This window comes from Brachyistius frenatus, unplaced genomic scaffold (genome assembly GCF_029030835.1).
Source record: "Brachyistius frenatus isolate BFR_SWC_R1_liver_20210118 unplaced genomic scaffold, ASM2903083v1 Contig_481, whole genome shotgun sequence".
NCBI lineage: Eukaryota > Metazoa > Chordata > Actinopteri > Embiotocidae > Brachyistius > Brachyistius frenatus.
Window position 1 is genome coordinate 83,020 of NW_027211080.1, and position 14,910 is coordinate 97,929.

General features: G+C 43.1%; 1 protein-coding gene across 1 annotated transcript; it reads left to right on the forward strand.

The window, feature by feature from the left end:
- Window positions 1–304: 304 nt before the first annotated feature.
- rlf (RLF zinc finger) lies at window positions 305–14,573 on the forward strand. Its single transcript, XM_069687688.1, has 8 exons — window positions 305–495; window positions 2,534–2,688; window positions 5,384–5,465; window positions 7,012–7,147; window positions 7,278–7,480; window positions 8,609–8,745; window positions 8,926–9,067; window positions 9,362–14,573. The coding sequence occupies exons 1-8, from the start codon at window positions 316–318 to the stop codon at window positions 14,033–14,035; spliced, it is 5,709 nt and encodes a 1,902-aa protein (XP_069543789.1). The 5' UTR covers window positions 305–315; the 3' UTR covers window positions 14,036–14,573.
- Window positions 14,574–14,910: the final 337 nt, after the last annotated feature.

Below are 14,910 nucleotides of genomic sequence, written 5' to 3' on the forward strand. Positions count from 1 at the left end.
TATAAACTTAAAGATGAGACAGGAAAATAAGAGGAAGTTAAAAAAAAAAAAAAGGACAATTTAAAAGATGTTCAAACAATCGAAACGATATATACAATATAAAATCAAGTTTATTAAGAATAGCAGCAAGTTACCTGCAAATATAAATACAAACACACTACATGCCAGTTCTCCGAGTAACCCACTTTTTTCCACGGCTTGCTTTTTCAGAGCCGTTTCAGGTGAAAGTACAAAGCTTGACGCTTCTCAATATTCCGACCGCACTTGAAGGCGGCGTCGGGCTGCACTGCATACGCGCCGTGGCGGAGAGCGAAGATGGCGGAGAATAACGTCGAACCGGAGCACGAATGGAGCGACCGGGGCCTGGACACGGCCGAGGACACCCTGGTGGCGATGGAAACGCTGCTGGCCACGCTGAGGGCTTTCGAGGACGTACTGAGGCAGCAGGAAATATGCACCGCATCCTCCACGGAGTACTGCGACAACTTCTGCCAGGTAATGTGTACATGCAAAAAACCTCGAAGCTACCCATTAGCCTCACGGCAGCTAAGCTCACCCGGGATTGTTTTTTTTTTTTTTTTTTTTTTTTTTTCTTTCCTCTCGCAGCCCGCAAAGATAAATTTTAAAATGCGGACGGCTGCTCACCCGCCAGCTACGTTTTTTTTTTTTTTTTTTTTGGGGGGGGGTTTGGATTATATCCTTGGTAGCAATCGCACGGTGCCTATTTTATTTTTATTTATTTTTTTTAGGGGGGAGGGGGGCTAGGGGGAGGAGGGGGGGGGCTCGTATTCGCAATAAATTTCACTGCAAAACAACAACTCACTAATTGCATTTGTAGCTCAGCGACGTGTTGCCTGGTTTTCGGGTTGGAAGTTATTACGGTTGGTTATCTCGTCTCACCTTTTTTTTAATTTTATTTTTTATTATTATTATTATTATTATTATTGATATACCTCCTTTTAGCTTCGTCTAATATCGGCATCTGAACACACCAGCAAATGAAGGAAATCTGTAACAGATGTTTGCACGCACATGACATTGCCAGTGTGCATGTCGCGTATTCCTACATGTGTGTGGGGCGGGGCGGTATGTTTACCCACATTTACGAGGGACTACAATCCAGGTTATCTTTGCACCTGTCAAAACCTGTGCAGTACTTTTTGTGTGTGTGTGTGTGTGTGTGTTATACTCAAATTAATCAGCAATGCTCAGCTGTCATGTTGCATGTTTCCCTTTATGAACAACTGCAATCATAACAGAGAACAAGTCTTAACACAACTATGCACTAATGTTAGGGGGGAGCAAGGTTTCCACTTTCCAGAGTCCAGAGATGTAAAAACTTGTAACTAGTTGTCGTTTTTTTATTTTAAAGTCCCAGGACAATTTCTTTCAATAATAGAAGAGCTTTCAGTGAAACTTGGTAACAGCCAGACGACTACAATTTCTGAACCGTCTCTCCCTGATAGTAGATCTGTACGAGTTCTTGCTGCTGTTTAAGGAGTTTGCTGCGGTTGATGAATCAACTGGTTGAGTAACAGAAATTTAATCTCCATCAATTTTGATAACAGATTCATGATTTTGTGTCGTTATTGTTTAAATGAAAAAAGATGTCCAGCCGTATGTGCATATGGGGCTGCACCTAAAACTGCTTGATAAAATAGTTTTTGTCCTAAAACACGTTTTCACTCTTGAGTAACCAGTGTTTTTTTTTTTTTTTTAAGGTTAATATTGAAGACAAAAAAAAAAAAATTGTGTGTGACTCTGTTTCATTCGGAAGTAGTCCAGATGTAATTAGCACACTGATTTAGGTCTCTGGGGTCAAGAGTTATTCGTGGCTCCTCGTGAGGGAGGTGCAGTATATTTAGACTGGGGAATTAATTCAGTACCTCTGTGGACACAAACACAAAACAGCACGGTTGTTGCTGTTTGGCAAATGAGACTCCTGGGATGTTCATAGTACTGAGATGGTTCAATGTCTGTGCTTGACACCTACATTCAGTTGACAGCATTTACTAAAAACAACCTTGTTCTCCGTGTAAGGTGAGGAATGAACGAGAGAGCGGACCTGTTTCATGTTTCGGTATTTTTGCGCATTTCATCAGTGTTATTATTTGTGTTTTAGTATTGTTTGGTGAAATGAAAAGTGGGGATCTTGTCTCTATTCGTGAAAGATTATGTATATAGGTGAAATCATTGTTTTAACTGTAAAAATACCAATAAAGTGTTGTAAAAAGATATCATGGTATAGTACATGGGTCCTTCCTTGAGTCAGGTTTTCTAGTGCACATTTAGGATTGTCATGATGCACTTTCAAGTCCCCCCAGGCCCAATCAGGAGCACCCCACACCAGAAGGTGTCAGCTGGGATCAATCAGATATAAACTGGTATATCCCCCATGTGGGGAAAAAAACACCTGTTTATCCAGACAAATGTCTCCTGTCAGACCTGATGGCAGTTTCTGAACACATTTATGGTTGATCTTATCTCTATTTTCACATTTTATTGTTTCTGTGTATGTGTGTGTGTTTTACAGGCACTGATGCACTATGCTGGGAGCAGGAACTCCATAGAGCATGGTCTGCCTCTGCTGGAGGTCTACTGCCTGTCCATAAACTGCTTTGCTGCAGCCCGATCCCACCTCACAGCAGAGTCGGACAGAGTGGCCCTTGTTTTGAAGAGACTAGCTTTGTGAGTACTGAGAAATATTTCTGTGAAAATACACATAATACGGAAGGTCTGTCAAAGAAACGAGAGTAATTTGAAATGTTCTCTGGTTCATGTGCTTATTTTAATTCAAGTGAGTTTTATCTTGAGTGAACCCTCGGCAGTTTGTGTTAATGAACCCTTTTATTGGCCACTACATGGATTTAAGGTGACGAGGTCAGCTTCTTCAGTTGTTTATTAAGTCAGTAATAGCCTCATACAAATTGCACTTTGCCTAAAGTAGCCCTAATTTAGGCATTTCCTCCGGACTGAAGCTACTTCACATATAAACAGCAGGCTTGTGCGCATTGGCAATCAGACTTGACAATTGAAGGCACCAACACTGGCTGTGTCTGTGTGGTTATTTCGTTTTTTTTTTTCCCGAGCTGCGATAATAACCGTCAATCACCAAAGGTGACTGCGCACAACCTGTTTGCGCTCCCTTTTCCATCAGCCAATTCTGGCGAGTCTCACTAAACCCTGTATCTCTGTTTCCATATGCCAGCTGATACGGCTTGATTCTAGAGGGCGTGTACGCGTGTCCACCGAGCTCTTGAGGCACTCGTGACCCCGGCTCTTTTCTGTTATCTTTACGTGTCAAGTCTTTTTCTGCCCGACTCAATTTTAATTACAATTTCAATTTTTAGGTTTAATTTGTTACTTACTTTTGTCTGGCGCGGCATAAATATTTGTTTGTGTGTGTGTGTGTGTGTGCAATTAGAGAGAAGGCAAACGCGTACATAAACCGGCAGAGGAAGGGAGAGCCAGGCTTTTGCTGCAAATGTATTCTTTTATGATCGTAATATTAATTGATAGAAGGAAGCAAAATTCAGCTCAATCACAGACGACCCTGCTACGCAGCAGATGTTGTATTCATCACGGAGGTATCACTGCGCACCTTTCCTTTCTCTAACTGGTTCTTGATCGTTACTGCTGTGTAAATGTTGGATTTTCCCTCCACAAACCACTAATTCAGTATCTGTGAAGCACAAATATCCCATGCAGTAATCCATACCATCTGGTTAAAATCATTTTTGAGGGGCTTTGACAGACAGAGAGCACCATTGTCCTCAAAACCCTTAAATGTAGTTTGCTGTTTGGTTGGGTGAGTCTCGCCCCTCGTGCTCATGATCTCTGTTGTCGTCCTTCCTGACTTAAATCTTAGCGAAACTATGTGGACGTCCAGTCACTGTTGATGGTACATGTCATCAATTAATGCAACGTTGCTTCTCTTGATCTTTCGTCCACCAGCGCCGACATCAGTGACAAAAGAAAGCCAAGGTTTTTGTTTTGTTTTGATGTGATCTCGAGAGCACCCCCGCGGCTAACCGGGCACCTCAAACAGCCTGTTGTTATTCCGTCGCTGGAAGAACAACAGATTTTGGAGCTGTGTCCCTGAGAGGAATGTTTTGAGGAATTTATTGCTTCAATTGACTTCATTAACGATCACCAGCGATTGGTTATTCACATGAAAAGGGTCGAATTTTCCTGTAAAAGGAAATTAACAGTCCAGATCGCCTCAGGAATTTCTTTTAATTTACGACCTGTTGCTTGTTATCTCGGGGTCACTTAGAGTGTGAAGGAGAGAGAAAGGGGGACAGTGTGTCTGTACGCATGTGCATCAAGGAGGGAAAGAAGACTGCAGGTCATTGTGTTTTTAAACGTGATGATTGTCTGAACTAAAACATATTTTAGTTTGTTAAATGACTTCTCTGTCTGTGTTACTCGATGCTTATTGTGGTTTTTCTGGAGTAAACAGCCAATGAGTCTCCCGTATGGTTGTGAGGTTGGTGCCCTGCTGCTAGCGTATTGTCAAAACATCCGCCTCTGCTGGCTTTCAAAGGGTTGGTTTCTTGTTTGGTTAATGTCTGTTTTGACACTTTTATCATGAAAGGCTATTTTGTCAGGTTGTGGGGGAGGTTTGTTTACAGCCACTGTTATCTCCCTTGTTTAATATAAGCTGCACGGTGTTCTCTCCAGTTTTTTTTTTATCACCAGTAACAATTCCATATCAATTCCAAGTTAAATAACTCAATCTTAAAATAAATCCAGCTAAATGACACAGGCTCACACCGGCTGACAGCGAGCGGTTGTTACTCGGGATTAGATGTGATTCATGATGGACATTAAAGGGCTCATGCTGCAAATGACAACCAGTCTGAAGACATTTATTCAACATAATGACGTGATTTAAATAAAGTCGATCGGAGATTAATCTTCTCTCTTTCTGTTAATTGTTGAGCCAACACACTGCAGCTCTAATCAGAACGGTTGAGATCTGATCGCAGGTGAATGGAGTCGTTTCAGTGTTATCAGTCGGATGTTTTTTTGTTTTTTTTTACAACAAAATTTAAGTGGTAGATGTGAAACGTATTTGTACAAGAGCTTACCTCCAAAACATTTCACCACTGTTCATTTTGTTTTCAGATGAGCCTTCTTGCATGTTTCATGTAGAAAAGGTGTAAAGCTGCTGCTTGTTAAACAGTGCAGTGCTACAGAAGACTTTCCTCGGCCCTCAGAACAATATCTGTTCACACGTATTGAAATTTCGGTGATATCACAGTGTTAGAAAAGGAAGTGGGTAGTTTAAGTTACATTGTGCAGACTTTGTACTCGAGTAGCTTCTGTTTTGCAGTTTGATGAGAGTTTAATGAAATCATCTTGTTTTTCTTTCTTGCAGGAGCTGTTTTGAACTGCTGCTGTCAGTGCCTGAGAATGAAATCCCATATGAAGCCTGGGTTCAATTCCACCACTCGGTTCAGGTAGAGGACCTTTTCAAGACACTGTTTTCTGTTTCAAAGAGGAAAAAGTACATTTGGGATGTCTTTAATCAATTTTACTACCCAAATAAATTCAGCTGTGTGTGAGAAAGTTTCTCTGTGTTGTTAAAGTCCTTGTGACAGTGAAGCCTGAGAAAAGATGCCTCAAATTGGTGTCGACAGCAGTGCAGCAATGTTCATAACCAATAACTCTTCAGTGGGTGTCGGTCGTGTTCCTCAATATGAAACGGATGCATTTTGCATAACGTACTTGCATCCTGTTGTCATCACGTACGTGGGCAGCGTCTCCCTATATGACATTGATTGCGAGGAATATGAATAACCAGATTAATTTTCTTGTAAATGTGATATTATTAATCTGCCATTACTAGCTGCACCTATGTTCCTTTTAGAAAATAAGTTTTAAGTTTCTGTATTGTTATGTGTGGACTTTACATTTCTTCGTCAAACCAAAATACAATGACATTTTCTCCTCCTCTCCCAATGTGCTAGCAAGGCTCATTTCTACTTCTGTTCTGGTACTTTTTCTTTCGTCTGTTCTTTAACGGATGACAATATCTTGCCTTTATTTCTTGTAATTTGTCCAAAAGACCGCACCCTCTTGAAAGTGTTTTCACACAGCAAACTAACCCAACCATTGTGCGGTTTGATCCGGACGGAAAGCACCTCTTTTGGTCGAACCAAACTGTGGTCCGACCCGTGATCCAGAGCGCCATTCACACCTGCCATTTTGGTCCAAACCTAACTGTAAAGTCCAAAGGTCTAGACCAAACAAGGAACATGTGAAAGCACCCGAAAAAAAAAAAAAAATACAAAAAAAAAAAAAAAAATGAGTCTGTATGACTTTCAACAATTGTGTTTCCCGATTATGATTTCACCCTCGTTGGGTGGCTCGTGTGGCGAAAGACTTCATTTCTTGTGGCTAATGTGCTTTCAAGTGTTTGCAGTACTTTCTGTTAAATTGGTTCAATATGTCCAAGTTGAGCAGAACCGATTTACTGGGAGGAGTAAGGGGAACTTATTACCACACTGCAGTTTCAGTAGTATGTACAGTCGAGTACAGTTATTTTTAAAAAGGCACTGTCATTTTGTTTGCTGAGAGATTTGTGCCCAGCTCAGTCACTACAGCGCATCAAGCACAGAGTTATATTTACTTTTATTGTTTTATATGGTTTGATGTCCTTTCAAATAAGAAAATGTTGATTTTTTTTATTTTTTATTATTATTTATTTATTTTTTGTCAGCAAAGGAAAAGTAAATATAAAGCTTGTGCTGGGTTGTCATCAAGTTTCCTTTTCAGATATGAACAGCGGTGTTCAAAAGACAAATGTTTTGCTTTGTGTAGAGCGGATAAATGAATAAATTGAAGCCCGTTATTTGTGAAGATGTTATCACATGATAGAAAAAAGATGCAGCTCAATGTACGAGAGGGTTTGTTTTGTCAGTTTCAAATCTAATTTTCAAGAAGGTGCTGAACAAATAGTTTTATTGCCTGTATTTAGATGTAACATGCTTGTGTTTGTTGCAGATTGCCCACGACACCTTGCTGCAGTTTGGAAGCACAGACCTTCAAGCTTTACTGCAGATCACAGGAGAAGGAGGGGCGTGGAGCAACCCGGTCTTAACTTCCCTCCTCACCGGCCAGGTCACCAACCCAGAGGAAGGTCAGGATCTACCTAACTACTTCATTTTTGCAGAAATTTTTATTTGGAAGTGACGGCACAAGATTATTGCGACCATGTCCCTTTTCTTGGTAGGTGATTACTCCCAATTTTGCTTGAATTCTGTTTTTAGTAAATGCGTACATCAACTTGGAGGGCGAGGGCTTCATGGAGATGCGGGTGAAACATCTGGAGAAGATGGGTGAATTGGCCAAGGCCGTGGTGTTGGCCAAAGCTTGCACTGAATGCAGCTTCATTTCCAATCAAGCTATGTTTCGTCAAACCTACGTGTCGCTGCTGTGTCACCTGCTGCCCAATGAAGAAGCCATAATGGAGGTATTACCAAACTTTGTTTTTTGTGAAACGGGCATGGGAAGACTTTGACTGAACTTTCACTTGATAGCATACTCTTTAGTTACTTCAAACATGTGTAACTTCTCTCGTTTTTGCCCGTCGAATTTTCTAAAAGTACTACTTTCTGAAATAACTTCGACAGCCAGGAAGGCTTCCACAAAAGCAGGTGATTATATAAAGTGTATGTATACACTTTAAAACACACCGTTTCCATAGTAGGAGACAGATGGTACTGACTGGATGTGTTGAAGGGCCACAGAAAGCCGGGGTGCCCCAGAGCTTTCAGAGTTCAAATAAGAACCACTTCTATTCTTAGTCTTTAGTAACACATACACACAGTCTCTCACGCACAGCATTTCTCTCTGTCCAGGCAATATATAATTTATATCAGCTGATAAATAAAAATGAGGACATATTTGCAAGTCATAAGCATTATAATAAATAGGAAAAAATGTAACTATTTATAAAATATATGCGCCGTCTCCAAAAATAGAGCCTCAAATCCACATGCAAATTGAGCTTTCTGTTTGAAGACTCAAAAAAACCTTCAGCTTGTGCAAGATAGAAAATGTGTGCACTTAGTGCTCAGTGGCCTATTTTCAGTTCTGGATAAATAGCGTATATCGAGCTATATAGCTTTGGACCTTTCTACTTCAAGTAGAATGCACATTAACGCACAAGCATTCTTTCATTGCAATTATTTATTGCCTGGAATTTAATGTTGCTGGGGTTTTTTTTTTTACCCCAAGCAACAAATATGTTGTGACTAATCTGCTGTTGGTCCTTTGCTTTTTAAGACAGGCATTTAATGTCTGTCAATGAGACAGTTGAAAATAGTATGGTCCCTGGCTCTAATCAAACAACAACATACATGAGATGTGTCATAAAATGCGAGCTTGCTGGTGTGTCTTGGGTATACGCTGATGACAAAATGTCCATCCACACATGCTTAATTCTTGTAGAGCAATTGTTCATCAAGTGGAACAAGTTCATATTCCACGAGAGGAGAGAATTATCAATCCATGTTTCCATTATCTAAGCTATAAGAAGAGATGTGTCGTCGCTTGTATTGTTTTCTAAGCAGTCAGCGTTGTATTTATTCCCCGACAGATATCCAGACTGGACTGTAAGGATGTACTTGAGATCACATGTAATCTGGAGACGGAGGGGGAGGAGAATACAGCTTTCATCTTGTGCACAACTTTCCTGACCCAGCAGCTGCAGCAGCAGACTCTCTACTGCTCCTGGTGAGTAGTCTGCAGTCAAAGTTCAATGATTATTCTGAAACTGTTTGCAGCAATCAGTCCGGATGTTTAAATCTTAAATCTGCAATCAAATATGTTTTTTTTTTTTTTTTTATCTTGTTATTGTAGTCTACGTAGACTCAAGTGCGATGTCTGGATTTTCTTGTCTCTTTCTATTGAAAGGGAGTTGACGCTATTGTGGAGTAAGCTTCAGAAGAGGCTTGAGCCCTCGCTGCTGTCCCTTTTGGAACGATGCCTTCAGCTTGGCGCCATTGCTAAAACGGTCAACCATTTGCTTTACCTGGTCCGTGTGATTCAGACAGAGGTGAGTCCAAACAGCTTTCCTGTCCACTTTTGAGACTATAGAGCTGACGTTAATCATCTTGTAGTATTTTTAGCACAAGCAGCTTTAAATGCATTACCACATCCCTCTGTACTGGAGGAGGTCCGGCCGGCCCTGATTTGCATGCAAACAAGTACAGATTGTAATCAGGTGTGGCCAACAGAGACTCATATGTAGCGGAGTCTAAATTAGTTTCGATGGGAAGTGTAAAATTGGTTTTGTGTTGATTTTTCCGGCACTGTTTAATGGTAATATATTCCTCTTTTTTGTTTTCAGGCCGAGGAACTGGGGATCCCAGCCTCAGTAGAACTTAGTGTCAAAGCCCTTCAACTTCCAAAGCAGGACGACTCAGAACCACGGATCTCTGTCTGTAGGACAGTTTCCTGCCTCCTTCCAGACGACCTTGAAGTGTTACGTGCCTGCCAGCTCACAGAGTTCCTGCTCGGCCCCAGCCAGGAAGCTTTTGGCTGTCTTGAGGAGCTCAATCTACGCCCAGACCAAAAGTACGACCAGGAAAACGAGGTCATTCCCAACTCACTACGCTGTGAGTTGCTACTTGCACTGAAAGCATACTGGCCTTTCGACCCTGAATTCTGGGACTGGAAAACTCTGAGGTATCACTGCACCTCCCTTCTAGGGTTTAGGCCCGAGTCAGAAGGGGAAGAGGAAGACTCGGTAGATAAACAAGAGAGGGTTAAACAACATGAGCTACAGGCATTCACAATGAAAGTAGAATCTGAGCACCAAAATAGGATGAATGGAGATCTGGATGGTCATGAGCAGCAGGACAAAAAGCCGCCTACAAACCAAACCGAAATCAGAGGAGAATCTGAGGCAAAGAAACACAAGTTCTCCTGTCAGATTTGTAAGAGGTCAGTCACTGACACTCAGATCATTCACCACTCAAAAAGACACGCAGAGGAGAGGAGCCACCCCTGCCCTGTTTGCTTGGAAAAGTTCAAGAGCAGAAAGGAACTCGTTCCCCACTTGAAAAAACACATTCAAAGTGAAACGCATCTGTCAAAAAATAACATAAAGACGGAGAACGTAAAGAAAGAAGACGTGCAGAAACCGATAGATGACGACGACGACGTTGAACCAGGTGAGATCACCATTGACCCTTCCTTAATGCTCTATTACAAATCCACACACGATCCGGACGTGTTGCAGCACATCGTGCAACAAGCCAAAACTGTGAAAGAGAAGTGCGTGGACGATGACGAGCATGTGACATTCGATTACATCGACCAACACTTCAAATTGCAGAATCGGGATGAGTATCCGTGTCCGGGAACCGAATGCACTCGGACTTTTAAACATTCCAAGTACTTGTATGTCCACCTAAAGTCAGAGCACAAAGGTGACGAGAACGTGAAGTATTTTCATCAGATGAGAGACAAGCGGGAGAAGTGTGTCTTTTGTCGACGTCATTTTGTCTCCGCTTTCCATCACCGCAAACATAGAAGGGTTCACTACGGCGATCAGCCGTACTCGTGTGTGGTTATGGGTTGTGGCGCAATGTTTAGCACTTCCAACGAACTTGTCACACACAAGCAGACCCACGGCTATCAGCTCAACTACCAGTGTGAGCTCAAAGGCTGTTACGTCACTTACTCTGACTTGGGACAGATATATCACCACGAAGCACAGCATTTCAGAGACGCTGCATTTACCTGCTCTAGCGCTGAATGTAGAAAATACTACTTTTCCAAAAAGGAATTTGTAAAGCATTTATCTACACACAACATCGCTTTCTCGGAAGAGGATTTCGAGACTCAGAGGAAGGCGAAGCGGAAACGTTTTAAGGACGCTACTGAACCGACAGCCCGCCTTACTAAGTCAGTTGATTCGGAAGACACCGTAAATGGAGATCTTCTAAACTCTTCGTCGGCGAGTTGCGCCTCCTCTTTGCAAGAATCAGACAGTAAGGAGCCCAAAGCTACAATGACCTCGGTGGCTGTGTGTTTTGATGGAAGTAAGTTTACTTGTGGTTTCGAGAAGTGTGGCATGACTTTCTCCAGAGCCAGAGATGTTCAGAGACATCTGAAATGTGCTCACCCCGAACACCTTAAGCTGGAGAACAAAGAACACAAACACGACAAAGAGCAGGGCTCCAAGTCCAAAGGGATAAAGACTGAACCTGAGCCAGACAGTGAGGAAAAGGGGAAAAATGAGCCCTCGACTCCATTTCAAACGGGGGAAGCTGGCAACGACAAAAAAGCTCCCGCTCATCCCAAAACCAATGAAACGAGCTCTTTAAGCCTTCAAACAAAAAACGATGCTTTAAAAGAAATTCTTATTGGGCTGAGTAAACTGGACCTGAATTCCTCATCGCCTCACAGTTTGCCAAGCGAACCTCCTCAGTCCAACCCAGACTCGGATGCTTCACAACTGTCTCTTCATGAGGCAATTATGGCAAAGCCTCCTGTTGTGGTGCTTCAGAAGAGACCACATCTGTTCGAGGAAACGGTAAATGTCCAAACTGAAGAAGAGTCCGTAACGAATGAAGAAGGCAGTGTTGAGTCGTTGGCCACTCTGAAGCCATATATCTGTGAGATGAAAGGGTGTGGCTTCAGGACTGCTCAAAGTTACAGCTTACTGCGTCACTATAACACCAAACACGGCCGCACCGTTGAACAGGCCAAAAGGTTGACTTCTTTGAAAACCACCTCTTTCAAGCCTTACGTGTGCCAGATTTGTTCCAAGAGTCACAGAGAAAAGCACGTGCTGAAAGCCCACTATATGCAGATCCACAGCATGAGTCAGGCCTTTGTCGAAAAAATAAACTGCGCGACTGTGCGGTGCGAGGGAAGCAAAGAGCCCACGTCTCATACAACGCAAACATCGCCGCCATTGACGAACCCCAGTATAAAAGTGAAGAAAGAGATCCCTACGTTGCAGTGCCAACAGGAGTCAAAAAACTTAACTAACATAAGTGAAAACAGACAGAGCTCCCCCACCCATTCCCTGTCTGAGGAGGAAGGAGAGGACGAAGCCGAGTGTAGAGAGGAAGACGGTGAGCAGAAGACGGAGGAGGGTGAGGATAAGACCACACAACAGGTCCGAACGACAAGGCGTTTAGTAGCGAAAAGTAATCTGTGCTACATACTGGATAAGTTCAGCAAACCCTTTCATTGTGTGGCAAAAAACTGTGATGCTGCGTTTTCCACCCAGGGAGGCCTTGTGCGCCATCTGCAGTTGATACATCATTACAATCGCTCTCAGCTCCTGTTGGAAAAAGACTTCGATGTGCACCAAAGTCCAGAAGTTAGAAAAGAGCCTGCCAAGAAGAGGCCTTCCCCAAACTCGGACGAACCTCAGCCCCAGTACAAATGTCACTTTGCAAACTGCGGTGCCTCCTACCACCTTAAAAGTAGCCTAGTGCGTCACACTCGTGATTGCCACTCTCAACCACCTGAGCTAATAAGGTGTAAATACGACGGCTGCACAAAAGTCTTCAGTCATGACGAAGCGCTCAAAAAACATACACTTTATAGTCACTTTGAGTATTACGATTCACTGGTGGTACGTCTGCAAAGCACTCACAAAAAGTCAATTACTGGATGCCAAAAGAAGCTTATAGTCGCACCGCAGAGTCCTCCGAAAGAAGAGCCCGCTTCACCCACCGCACAGGCCGAGAGATCGAGCCCGGTGCCTGAAGTGGTGGCCCAGTCTGAAGAAATCTGTGATGAAGGTGCTGTAGAAAAAAAGGTGTCGGGAGAAAAAAAAAAAAGGGGGAAAAAAAACTCTGTCAAGCGTTATGTCTTTAGGTCTCATGAAGAAGCACTCCAGATGTGCCAAGACCGCTGCTTGCCTGTGACCTATCCGTGCATGGTTCAGGACTGCGATACTGTCGTCACGTACATGCGCAGCTTGTCCCGCCACTACCTGACGGTGCACCGCATGTGTCGAGAGTATCTCGCCAAGAACGAGCTCGTTTTCACGGCCGAGCAGCTCGAGGAACTGATTCAAAGGAAGTCGGCCAGGTCAACCGCTGCAGGGGCGTGTGCTCCTAACGGGGTTTTCAAAATGGAGTACGAGGCGGAGCTGGAAAACACAGAGGGGGGGCTGCCTGCGCCCATGAGCCTGCACTCCATCAAGGTGGAACCACAGGACGAAGACGATCACGATCCGCTGGGGTTCCCAGAGGAGAAAGAGGAGGAGCTGCCACCCGTTGAGAGAAACGGGGTCCTCGTCGGTGCAGATGAGGTGCTTTACGGTGAGGCGAGCACCGGTGGGCACACCGAGGACGCAGCTGTGGGAACACAGGACAGTCCCAAACAGGAGGAGAGATTAAGCCTGGATAAAATCAAACCCCTTCTTCGCCCGCTCACTGTCGACCTCTCACCCCCTTGTTCACTGCGCTTTACTACTGAAGAGGGCTTCCAAGACGTGTCAAGCATCAAGGATGGTGCGAAAATATTAAACGGGTCAGCTTCGTTGCTTACTCCCCCCATTCGCCAGCCGCTGAAGCGCAAAAATGAACTGTCTGAACAGCCTTTAAACTTAAAAGACCCTCAGCCTTGTAGCCCTTCTCCACGGGCCTACGACATCGCCGGCTACCACCCAATGGGCTTCGAGTCGTCGTTCCTCAAGTTCATACAAGACGCATCCCCAAAAGACAAAAACTCTGCAGCGGTGAAACGGCGCGACGCTTTCAGACACAGCTGCTCCGTCAAGGAGAACAACCAGCTGGGAATCTCGCACAACCGCAGCAAACGCACTCATTCCCCACTGCTGAAGCCCCACGCTATGGCTGGGGATTTCACATCGGTCCAAAACTTGAAGTCCATCCTGGACAAAGCCCTGGCTGGTTGTGGGGACCTGGCCATTAAGCAGCTTCAGTACCTCAGACCCGTGGTGGTCCTGGGGAGACCCGTGTGCACCACCACCCTGCCTGACCTCTTCCCATCAGACACCAACAGCAGCAACCTGCTTCTTGGAAGTTAGTTTAACAAAGAACTGTCTCAACATGGCTGCGGCATTTAACTTTGTATTGTCACAATCTATGTATGCGTATTTTTTTATTTCACTCCCAACATCGAGGGTGTTAAGTTTTTTGCTGTTTTTTTTGTTTGTTTTTTAAGTTGCCAAACTGAAGAGTTGTAGAAATAAGCTTGTATCTATCTTACGCTAAACAGTGCACAACAGGTCCAGTTTGATTGTTGTTGGGTTTTTTTCATTATTATGAAATTATTCAGATAACCCCTGTTATGTTAATCATGATCACACTTGTATATATTTCGCTCTCCCAGGATAAATGTACAGCTTTTCAGATTGTTAGAAATGGTCAGTAGCGTATTGCAAGGCCTTTTCACTTTTGTGAAAATGTGACTAAAGATATTTCCTTACCACAAAGTTCTCGAGGAAGATGTTTGGTCATTTTTCCACCTCAGTTTATAATAAATCAGTGTTGGGATGCAGTGGACAGATGTGGATAGACATGTATGTAACACTTTCTAATAAAACAAATAAATGTGGAAATTAACACAGAGCCTTTACTTTCCAAACTAAATGGAATTCTAGAAGCTGCGTGATAAATAAGACCCAACTCCGTACATTGAAAGTGTCTTGTGTAATGTGAATATTTAAGTTAATGGTACAAAATAACTTTGGATAATATGTTAAAGAAAAATGGGCCTTTTTTTGTTTTTGTTAGTTTAAAAACAATTTTTTTTAAGTGATCATCATGACTATTAGTTTAGCGTGACTTGTTCATAATTAATCTCGGATGGCAGTTTTTATATTTATAATGGCCTTTTAATTATGTAGTCAAGTCTGAATTATCAGCCTGCAAAGTGGCTTCCTGCTTTTGGCTCCAAAGG

Bases quoted from the DNA above. Each gene is read 5' to 3' on its own strand.
- rlf (XM_069687688.1), top strand. From the start codon at position 316: ATGGCGGAGAATAACGTCGAACCGGAGCACGAATGGAGCGACCGGGGC. The intron at 5,466-7,011 runs GTAGAGGACCTT...TGTTTGTTGCAG, and splicing joins AATTCCACCACTCGGTTCAG to ATTGCCCACGACACCTTGCT. The intron at 9,068-9,361 runs GTGAGTCCAAAC...TTTTGTTTTCAG, and splicing joins TCCGTGTGATTCAGACAGAG to GCCGAGGAACTGGGGATCCC.